The following is an 11,387-nucleotide window of genomic DNA, read 5'->3' as shown; positions in this document are numbered from 1 at the left end:
CAGCTGAGTCAGACCTGGCAGTGCCATGCAGAGGTGTGGCCTTGACAATCGGGTCTGGCAGGGACCTGGGTGGTGCTGGGCACGATCTTAACCCGAAGGGATCTTTGAAACCACCCTTTCTGAAACCAGTGCCACTCTGAAAGTCCCCTGGCTGGGGTTAGGCTCCTATTAGCTTCTCCAGAGAATCAGGGCTCTGGAGGCCTGCTCCCCTTACACAGATCCATGTGTTGTGCTGTGACTCACTGGAAGCCCTCACTGAGAAGAAGAGAAAAATCAAGTCTCCGAGAGGTTGAGAAATTGAACTATAGGTCACACAGCCAGGCCTGGATTGGAACCCAACATCTTTCTTTTGGGGGTGGGCATCAAACTCTTTGTGTCCAATTTTTAATCTGACACAAATACATTGAGTCCAGACCTTAAATCTGACATGGATACATTATGTAAATAGGGCAAGTCTTGGGGTTTCTCAAGTAAGAGAGAGCATGCTAGCTAGCACTCACAGGCAGAGGGTAGGGGATGAACCCACAGTCAGTGAAAGATCCTGGAGTAAGTCTGGGCCACATCCTAGTGTTTCAAAGGAATATTTAGGGGTCGGAAGCAGGAGGACAGTTGGGCTGAAGTCCAAGAGGGAGGCTATGAGGACAGAGTGGTGACAGGGAAGTTTACGCAAGGCCTGGAGGGATGGACCATGACCCAAGTGAGGTGGGCCACAGGACTCTGCACAAGGAAGGATAGGTGAGACAGAGATGCCCCCAAGACAGTGCACAATGGAAGCATCAGGAAGTGCCCAGCTCCATGTTCCCTATCTGGCCTCAGAGGAAGAGGCAGGGAGCTGAGTAACACTGAGTGTGGCCCAGCACAGTTGTGGGTGGAGTTAGATTCTGCATCTCCCAGGCAGAAGCCGCTGGACCACGCTGAGTAGGTGCGTGGGCTCCTGACAGCTGTGTACACAGATCAAGAGCAGATGGAGACCTAGGGGGTTCCCCTACCATCTAGGTCTCCTTCCTGTGCCTTCAGAAGCTGATACAGATTTGCTGGGCAACTGGGGCAAGTCACTCTGCCCTCCGGCTCCAATATCATCCTCTGTAGATGGGGCTCCTGCTAGCATCCATCCATAGGTGGGATAACGAGCAGCACGTGAAAAAGCTCTGAGGCAGACATGTCCTGTGCTGCACAGCTGCCTACCCTACCAAGACTGTTTTGACCCTGACTACTCAGAGGGCTGAAGCTGCTCAGGAGAAGGTGTGGAGGCAGCAGACAATTGGCATATCCAAAGATGAGCCAGGACTGAAAAAATTCTAGGAAACTGTTGTTGGGAGAGGAGCTGTTGGGAAGATATTTAAGACCACAAATTAATGAAGACATCCTACGACTTCAGGTAATCAGAAACTTCCGGACTGGCTTGCTCAGGTATCGATACCGGCTTTCTGAGTCACACCTCCTAGAGTGACACCTCTGAGCTTAGCTGGACTCATCCACCTCTCTTCTGCAACCCAGAGCCTGGCAGGAAGTCCCTTGAGCACCTTTTGAGGCCTACTATGTAAAAGCCTCCACACTGCTAGGCTTCAGTTAACCCATTTGTCAGTAGTGGAAGACAACAGTTCTTCCCACCTATGTCCATTGAGCGACTATAAACAAAACTTTAGTAATTATTGTGTGACATTGATGTTGTTTTTAGGCAGCGTACCTCCGGGACTAGTCAGGACCTGTTTTTTGTTTGTTTGTTTGTTTTGTTTTTTTTGGTTTTTCGAGACAGGGTTTCTCTGTATAGCCCTGGCTGTCCTGGAACTCACTCTGTAGACCAGGCTGGCCTCGAACTCAGAAATCTTCCTGCCTCTGCCTCCCAAGTGCTGGGATTAAAGGCATGCACCACCACTGCCCGGCTGAACTAACAGGTTTTGATGTTCAGTATTTTTTCTCCCCAGCCCAACAGAAGACTTAGTTTCCCCATCTTGACCCCAGTGGGAGGGGAACAGTCCCTTCCATGCACTGCCCCTGCTCCACACCCACCCATGCCCTGCTCTGCCTGGTCCCCAACTCCCTAGCCCACCGCAGAGATGAGCCACTCACAACGTCCCGCCCATCAAGGACCATCCCTCACAAGCCACGCCCACAAAGATCCTCATTTCTCCAGCCTTGTCCCGGTCCCCATCCTGGAGCAGCGACATCCCAGATCACAGCCTGCTCCATCCTCCTGTCAGCGCTGTCTCCTCCCCATCCCCAGTGTTTCTGTCCCACTCTCAATGCTGGCCCCGCGCCATCCCAGAAAAGGCTCCGCCCTATCTAGGGAAAGCCCCGCCTCTTCCAGAGAAGGCTCCTCCCCATCCTAGAGTTGGCCCTGCCTCGCCACCATGCCCCGAGAAGACCCCGCGTCATTCCCGTCTTGGTTCCGCGGCTGGGGCGGGTCGAAGTGCAGGCCCCGCCCCATCCGCCAGGCCCCGCCTCTCCCGCGCGCCGGCTCCGCCCAGCCCGGCTGCCCAGACTCGGGAGGCTGCGGCGGGACGCGGGGCGTCATGGCGGCCTCGGAGCGCCGCGCCTTCGCTCACAAGATCAACAGGTAGTGAGAGCGGCCGCCGTCACGGCCACTCTGGGCGGGACGGGCGAGTGCTGGAGACTGGCGGGCAGCGGGGGCGTGCCGGGCTCCCCGAGGACTTCCCGGAGGAGGAAGCGCATCCCGGGTCCGTGCGGGCCGGGCTCCGAGAGTGCTAGGCTGCATTCCGACCCTCCTGCCGCCCTTCCCTTCACCGGCCTGGGGAAATTCGCACCCCTCCCCCGCCCAGGGTCCCGGGACCCAGCTGTCTGGAGCTGGGGACAGCTGGGGACAGCCCCTCAGTCTCCTGCCTCAGCCGCTCCCAGCACCGGCTGGACGTGGGAGGGGGCCGAGGGGGCTGGGGACTGAACCAGCTGGTGGGCAGACAAGGGAGGGACAGGCGACAGATGCTGGGGGATCCCTTTCCATGGCCACTGGATTGTGAGAGAGGCTCAAATCTGGGGTAGGTTAGAAATCATCCCAGGTATCCAATCCACTGGAGACCTGTCTGACCACCTTAGGTGAGAGAAGCCACTCTGTGGGTCCCACCCTGATGGAGACACAAGAAAGTAGCCCCATTCTTGGATTTTGCTCTGGTGGGACAAACATAAATGTGTCCGTGGTATAGTGTGGATGTATAAGACAGGAAAGGGAGGATAGGGTCTCAGTGGTAGGCCAGGTAGAGTTAAGCACAGACTTAAAGGAGAGAAGAGATCTGCCCATCATCCAGGAAAGAAGCAAGTGCAAAGGCCCTGGGGCCACAGAGGGACCAATAGGAATAGATTTTACAGGGCCTATGCCTTGTAGGCCAGAAGGACTTTGACAGTGACCCCAAGTGAAGTGAGAGCCACAGAGAGTTCTGGATAGAGGAGGGTTGTGATCTGGGGCAGAGCAGCTGGGCAGTTTTCTGTTTGTTGTCTTGCCTCCTAAGTCCTTATGCCTTTAGCTCAGTTGGGAAAGATGTGCAGAATGATCCTGGGCCTTGATGTAGTGAGGAAGCCCAAGATTTCCCAAGCAGCCTGGTAGATAAATAGATGCTTCTGCACACAGACCTCACCTATCCATTGAGTTCGCCTGCAACCCCAGATGAACCTGCAGCTGAATGGAGTCTTGGTTTTACTTTGTTGTGTTTTGTTTGTCTGGGATGGGGTCACTTAGCCCATGCTGACCTCAGATGCACTATGTAGCCAAGACCAGCCCCTGAACTCCTGGCCCCACTGCCACACTCAGTTTCCATGGTAACCACATCTACTGCACCTTGCTTTTGTGTTTGCTTTATTTTGAGAAAGGTTCTCACCCTATCCTAGCATAGCATTCACTTACTGTGTCTTTGTGTGTGTGTGTGAGACAGGATGCTTGTAGGAAGGAGCCTTTTCTTCCCACTTGGTTTCCTGGGATTATACTCAGGAGGCTCAGCAACAAGTTGTTCCTGAGCCATCTTGCCAGCCTCCCTCCCCTCCATCTTCATTTTTGAGGCAGGGTCACTCAACTGGGATCTGGAGCTCCAGATAAACTGGTCCTCTTGTCTCTGCTCCCCGTTACATGAGTTTTGGAGATCTGGATGTAGGTTCTGAGTCTGGCTTTTTTTTTCCTTTTTAAAGTTTTACTTATTTTATGTATGTACACTATCTTCAGACACATCAGAAGAGGATATTTGATCCCATTACAGATGGTTGTGAGCTGGTAGAAGACCTTCCCCCCCCCCCCGACCCTCAGGGGGTCCTCTGTGAAGCCCTGGCCATCCTGGAATGTGACCTGTAGACCAGGCTGACCTCAAACTCACAGATCCATTTTGCCTGTGCCTCCCAAGTGCTGGGATTAAAGGCGTGCGCCACCATTGCTGGCAGAAGACATTTCTAAGAACAGAGATAGTCTGCAAAATGGCTCTGCAGGCCCATGTGGTTGCTGGGAATTGAACCCAGGACCTCAGGGAGATCAGTCTGTGCTCTTAACCACTGAGCCATCTCTCCAGCCCGTGTCTGGCTTGCCATCTTCCCTGTTATAGATAGGCCCAGTAACCCTTGCCAGCCTGGGAGGAGCTCCACAGTTGCTACAGTGTCTCTTGCTGCACTTGCGGCCTGATTTCTAGAAACCCAGTCAATTCAGTTCAGTGTGTTACTGCTTTTAAAAAGGACACTTATTCTTGCATGATGTGTATGTGTGTGTGTGTGTGTGTGTACACGTCACAGCACAGGTGAGAGGTTGGAGGTCAACTTGAGGGTGGTGATCGATCCCTCCCCCTTTGCATAGGTCAAATTCAGGTCATCACACTTGGTGGTAAATGCCCTTGCCTGCAGAGCCATTTTGCAGACTATCTCTGTTCTTAGAAATGTCTTCTGCCAGCAATGGTGGCGCACGCCTTTAATCCCAGCACTTGGGAGGCACAGGCAAAATGGATCTGTGAGTTTGAGGTCAGCCTGGTCTACAGGTCACATTCCAGGATGGCCAGGGCTTCACAGAGGACCCCCTGAGGGTCGGGGGGGGGGGAGGTCTTCTACCAGGACACCTAAACCAGTTAGACTTGGGGTGAACTATGGAGGCGGCTCAGCATAATAACGCATGCCTGATTGTGAACACAAGCCCAGCCTGGTTACATGGTGAAACTGGGGCCAGCCTAGACTGTACAAGACTGTCTCAAAAGATGTTTTGGGGGTTAGGAAGATAATGAAGTCAGTAAGCAACCACGCAAGCATGAGGCCCTGAGTTCAGTGTCTGACATCTCAGTACAAGATAGCTGGGACTAGCGGTAATCTCGGGGCTCTGGGAGCATGGAGAATAGTGGCTTCCGGGAGCTTGAACATGGAGAATAGTGGCTTCCGGGAGCTCACTGTCCTGTCCTGATGAAGAGCCCCAGGCCAGTCTCAGACAGTAAGATGAATGGTTCCTGAGGACACATGAAGTTGACCTCTGACCTCCATCTGTACGTAGGCTCGCGCTCTCTCTCTCTCTCTCTCTCTCTCTCTCCCTCTCCATGCACTTCTACCCAGTTACTCCCTAGTTGGGGTATAAGGCCACTGTAGGAATTTAGAACACGGCAGTGTCCCACCCTCCCTAGCCTTTTCTCTAGACAAAGAGACCAGCTGGGCTGGGGCCACAGCCTCGCCCCTATTCTGGCATCTTTTTTTTTTGTTGTTTTTTTGTTTTGGTTTTTGTTTGTTTTTTTTTTCGAGGCAGGGTTTCTGTGTAGCCCTGGTTGTCCTGGAACTCACTCTGAAGACCAGGCTGGCCTCAAACTCAGAAATCTGCCTGCCTCTGCCTCTCAAGTGCTGGGATTAAAGGCGTGCGCCACCACTGCCCAGCTACCAGGCATCTTTTAAAAATAATAATGCCATGGGCTCTGCATGCCTCAGGCTTCAGGGAAATCTGCCTGCAGGTTTGAATTTGAGCACAGAGTCTTCATTTTCACTTTAATGTCACTGGGGCTGGAGGGTGACTCAAGGTTAGGTAAGCTGACCCAGGTTGGGTTCCCGTCACCCACATGGTGGCTCACAGTCATCCATAACTCTAGTTCCAGGGGATCGGACACTCTACGCTCTTCTAAACTCTAAGGGCACAAGGCATACACATGGTGCATATGCATACATGCAGGCAGAACAGGCATACACATACATAATAAATCTAAGTTTGCTTTTGTTGCTAGGGTCAGTGAGAGGGCCCAGCATGTAAGGGGCTTGCCACCAAGCCAGACATCCTGAGTTTGATTCCCAAGACCCTGTCTCGTGGGAGGAGGAAAACAACTCCCATCAATTGTTTTTCCCTTGGTTTTGGGTTTACTCAGGCATGCAAAGCAAGCACCTGACTGAGCTGCCGCCGCAGAAGCACAGTGCTGCCTTCTAGAAACAACATTAGCTGCTTTATTTTGCACGTGGAAGGGGCATGCAGTGACATGCGTGTGCGTAGTGGAAAGGAATGGGCCCCCCCAGTTCAGGTTCTCAGCTATTTGGTTTTTAAGACAGACTGGGTCAGGGAGGGGTAGATCATTGTCAGAGTAGCCTGAGGATGGATCCCAGCATCCCAAAAAATTAAAGGAGAGAAAACAGTTATTCAGGCCCACAAAAGATGCCCAAAGAGATGGGGTCAGGCTGCCTTTCCAATCCAGCTCCTTGGGCAGGTCAGACCATGGGGAAGGCTGGGATAGAGTGTCTCATTAGTTCCATCCTGTGCCACCGAGGAGCCCTCTGCCACCCTCAGCTGTCAGAGCAGCTCCCTAGGAACTGGTGTGAACCAAGGCTATTTCCCTCCCACATGCCACCGTCTGCATGTTTCTGCAGGGTTCCTGTGTTGAAAGGCTGAAGTTAAGAGATTGGAGGGCAGGGTTGGGGAGTGGCTTGTGCCAGAGCCCCTGCCTTGAATCCTGTGAGGGGCTAAGGGTGTGCCCCAGCTGCAGGAGGCCAGAGGTAATCCTCAGCACTGTGGAAACTGGATACCTTCAGGCCTGGGACTCAGGAGTGCATGCGCTGCTGTTCTTTATCTGAGCTGAGGGTCCTATTGGTCTCTGCTCGGGCAGCCTCATGCTAGACTCCCTGAGAACACATGTACAGAACGCTTACTGAATGTCAGTAGGGAGCTTCTCTGGTCTCCCCAGACCCCTCTGAGGCCAGGGCAGCTGTGAGTGGGTAAACTGAGGCTGGGAGGCAGGAGTGTTGTGCCAGAGCTGGGTGTGCTGGATTGGTGTGCTTGGAGAACCCAGGAAAGATGGAGGGAGCATGTGTCCCTCTGGACCTTGATGGGTCTAGGAGGGAGATGATGGGGGAGGAACCTGTCACTCCCTCGGGCACATGGTATTCCCCTGTCTGTGTTTGGTGTAGGGAGGGACTGGGGTGCAGAGAGGCCTGCATCCTGTATCATCTGTGTATTTAGTTTTGTGGTTCTGGCAATGGAACCCAGGACCTGTCGCTTGCAGGGACAGCCCTCTGCCACTGTGCTGCACCCCAGCTCACTGTTGTTTTTACTTTGTTTATGTGTGTGGCACCTGAAGAAAGGGGACCCCTTTGGGGACTCAGTTCTCTCTTTCTCCTGTGTGAGTCTGGGGTGGGGACTGAGCTCAGGTGTGGGGCAGTGCTTTAAACCTGCTGAGCCATCAGCTCACAGGCCTCTTGGTTTTATTTTTAAGCCCTTGTTTTTATTTTTACTTTCATCACCGAGGTCTCTCCTACAAATAAAACTACCCCCATTCCCCCACCACACCAGCCTGAGTTTCCTTGTTTCCCACACCCCCTTCCTGTCTTCCCAGGACTGTGGCTGCTGAGGTCCGGAAGCAGGTGTCCCGGGAACGCAGTGGCTCGCCCCACTCCAGCCGTCGCTCCAGTAGTTCCCTGGGGGTGAGTCCCTGCCCAGTGGCTGGCAGCGGAGGGGCACATACCACCCTGATGCTGCTTGGACCAGGAGGATGTCTTTGTCTTTCACCCATCTACACAGATGCAGGGAAGTGTGTGTGTGTGTGTGTGTTCCAAGGGTGGTCAGGGGATGACACTGGCTTCCTGGACCACCCAGATGGGGCCCCAGGCTGGGGGCTGGAAGAGACTTCCTGCCGCAGTGGGAAGGGGTGGGGCCTCAGGAATTGTCTCTGGCCATTCCTTTTACCATTAGAGTCTTTCCAGACACCAGGGTGTGATTTCCTTCCTGGAGTCCCTGGAGGGAACAGGCAGGACCCTAGCCAGGCTGCTGTGGAAAGTCTGAGCTCACTGGCTCCCTAGACCCTCCTCTTACCCAGCAGCTTCAGGGGGGCTCCCACCACCCACTATTGAAGGCTAAAGCCAGCTGTGACCATACTCCCAGCGTCTCACCAGGGGCACCATGGCCACTGTTCTCCAATCAGGTCCCTCTGACGGAGGTCATCGAACCCCTGGACTTCGAGGATGTGCTTCTGAGCCGGCCACCTGAAGTAGAGCCCGGTCCCCTCAGGGACTTGATAGAGTTTCCAGTTGATGACTTAGAACTACTGAAGCAGCCCCGAGAATGCCGGACCACAGAGTCTGGGGTGCCAGAGGATGGGTGCGTTCTGTGCATGCGTGTACATACACACACACACACACACACACACACACACACACACACAATAGAGTCTCATACTCCCAGGTTCACCTACAGGCTCTGGACACCTGTGTGGCCTTGGGTAAATCACTGTCCCTCTCTAAGCCTTCATTTGTTGCATCTCTGACTAAAAGTATTTTGTTGTTGTTGTTGTTGTTGTTTGTGGATGTATGTGTGCCTGGGTATGTGTGTGCGCATGTGTATGTGTCTGTGCATGTATGTATGTGTATGCACTCAGTTGATAAGTGTGCAGGTTCATGCACTCACCTGTGCAGAGGACAAAGGTCAAACTTGGAATTTTCCTCTTTCTCTTTTTTACTGATATATTGAGGCAGAGTCTCTCACTTGAACCCAGAGCTCGCCAAGTTGGCTAGTCTTGCTAGCCAGCTTGCTCTAGGGCTCACCCGCTTCTGTTTTCTGACTTTGAGACCAGGGATGGACCACCATGCCCACCTGCTCGTGCGGTAGTCTTCTCTACTGCCTGGCAAGCTCCCCCGACCCCCCACTGGCCTCACATACGGTGTTACCTGCTGTAATCCTGGGTATTATCTATGTGCCTGGTGCCCACTCGGGCAGGAGTTCACCCTGCCTGTTTACCCTGCTTGTGTTTTGCTGCAGAAAGTTGGATGCCCAGGTGAGGGCTGCGGTGGAGATGTACTCAGAGGACTGGGTCATTGTACGCAGAAGGTGGGTGTTACCTGGAGCAGCCAGCTCATGGGAGGGGAAGGAGGGTCGAAGGGCTGCCCTGTTCGTGGTTTATCCACCCACTCTTCCTTCCTGGAGCAGTTGGATCTCATTAGTTAAAGGTAGGTGTCACTTTGGCTCACCACAGTCCCCAGCCCCGCCTCCCGCTTAGCCCCGCCCACCTTCCTGCTAGGTACCAGCACCTGAGTACAGCATACAGCCCCATCACTACAGAGACACAGCGAGAACGGCAGAAAGGCCTCACCTGCCAAGTCTTCGAGCAGGATACCCCTGGGGATGAGAGGACAGGTCCTGAGGATGTGGTAAGGGGCCGCCGACTGGGGTCACTGAGGGGTCAGACTCGGAAAGTGGCCTGCTCAGCCTTGACCCCACTGAGTAAAGTAAGCCCTGTTCAGGAGTGGAAAGGGTCACAATCATGCACATTTATTGAGTGCTTAGTGTATACTGCCGGCTTGTGCTCCTTTCATCCTGTGAGTGGGGCCACAACCATTATCCCTCTTCACAGGCAGAGAAACTGAGGCCCAACAGAATTACTAATGCTTATATTTCCTCAGTCAGCATTTACTGAACACTTACTGTATACCAATAATCATTTGTTATTACAGTGTGAATTCCTCTGCTGTTGTAGGATGCATTTCAGGAGGTGTGGATTCAGCTTAGGGACGAAGTGTTTGTGCAGATGCTAGGCACGGGTTCCATCCTCAGCTGGGGCAGGGGCCAGGGAGGGAGGTGGAGAGAAGATAAGGGAATGAGATGCAGGAGGGGAAACTGAGGCTGGTGGTCAGGTTAGAGACTCAGAGTCACAGACTGAACTAGATTGGAGTCAGGCTGTGAGCACAGCTGACTGTAGGTGGTTCTAGGCCAGCCATACACCTGGAGGCAAGAACGCTCCTCTTCCCTGGCAACGGTGAACAGAGTCTCAGAAAGGCTCTGATTGGCCCAGCCCAGGAGCCTTGCTTGGAGTTAGTCCTTGGGGCTGGCCAGTGTGGCCATTCCAAGCTTAGCATACAGGCAGAGAAGTTATTAGGTGTGATAGATTGGCCAGGGAAGAGTCCCCTGTGAGGTGGGGTAGCCTCCCATAGCAGTGGTGAAGAGCTCCCTACATAGGAGTATTTCCAGGAGTTTCTGGAGAGGCCAGCCAGGCCCCCAAATGACCCCTGTAGTGGTTACCCCTCCTGGCCTGCCCCTCAGTTTCTGTCCCATGTGGACTAGATGTCTACAGGGACAGACTCAGGAGAACTGGTGCATGCAGTTGGCACTCAGTACTTGCACATTCTCTCCTGCAGGATGACCCCCAGCACTGTTCGGGCTCCCCAGAGGACACCCCTCGAAGCAGTGGCGCCTCAGGCATCTTCAGCCTGAGGAACCTGGCAGCGGACTCTCTGCTGCCCACACTGCTGGAGCAGGCGGCCCCCGAGGATGTGGACCGGCGCAATGAAGCCCTCAGGCGGCAGCACCGGGCCCCCACCCTGCTCACCTTGTACCCGGCACCTGATGAGGTGGGTGCCTATTGACTGGCTCGCTGCCCTGAGACCAGAGTCCAGCCAACATTTATTGGCTGTATACCCATCTTCAGCTTGTAACATTTTTGGATCATTATTTGTCTGATCTTCATTTATTGAACACCAAATGCTTATCTCTACAGTTATTTAGCTATATATCCACTGTACACCTACTGTATACTTCTCTATTTAATCAACCAATGTGTTGACGACCTACCTCTTTATCTAGCCATTCATTTGGCATCCAGTGCATTCTATTATGTTTTGTTTAACCATTTATTGAATGCTGTATACACGTATGTTTATGTAGTCACTACTGACTGGCTATGTAGTGAATGGAGATATTCCTTGGCTATGATGAAGTCATACCCCAATATACCTATTTGAAGTTCAAAGTACATAAGTCAAAAATGCATTCAGGCTTGCACGGTGCCTCATGACTATAATCCCAGTACCTAGGAGGTAGAGGTAAGACGATCAGACGTTCAAAGTCAGCCTTGGCTATATAGTAAATGTGAGGCCAACCTGAACTACATGAAACTGTGTCTCTGAAAAAAAACAAAACAAAAAAGAGAAATGGGTAATGCAGGTAGAGATTTTTTTTTTTTTAGGTATTT

At 53.0% G+C, this 11,387-nt stretch overlaps 1 protein-coding gene across 1 annotated transcript in view; it reads left to right on the top strand.

Annotated features, from left to right (window-relative positions):
- The first annotated feature begins 2,472 nt into the window (after positions 1–2,472).
- Dock6 (dedicator of cytokinesis 6) overlaps positions 2,473–11,387 on the top strand; it is a 52,961-nt gene continuing 44,046 nt past the window's right edge. Inside the window, exons 1-6 of the mRNA XM_029481497.1 lie at positions 2,473–2,557; positions 7,764–7,851; positions 8,349–8,524; positions 9,182–9,250; positions 9,441–9,570; positions 10,555–10,767. Of these exons, the coding sequence (XP_029337357.1) occupies positions 2,514–2,557; positions 7,764–7,851; positions 8,349–8,524; positions 9,182–9,250; positions 9,441–9,570; positions 10,555–10,767 (720 nt within the window). The 5' untranslated portion in view covers positions 2,473–2,513. The remainder of the gene's footprint in view (positions 2,558–7,763; positions 7,852–8,348; positions 8,525–9,181; positions 9,251–9,440; positions 9,571–10,554; positions 10,768–11,387) is intronic.

Source organism: Mus caroli, chromosome 9 (assembly GCF_900094665.2).
Source record: "Mus caroli chromosome 9, CAROLI_EIJ_v1.1, whole genome shotgun sequence".
In the NCBI taxonomy this organism is placed as follows: Eukaryota; Metazoa; Chordata; class Mammalia; order Rodentia; family Muridae; genus Mus; species Mus caroli.
This window is presented reverse-complemented; position numbering and strand designations above follow the sequence as displayed.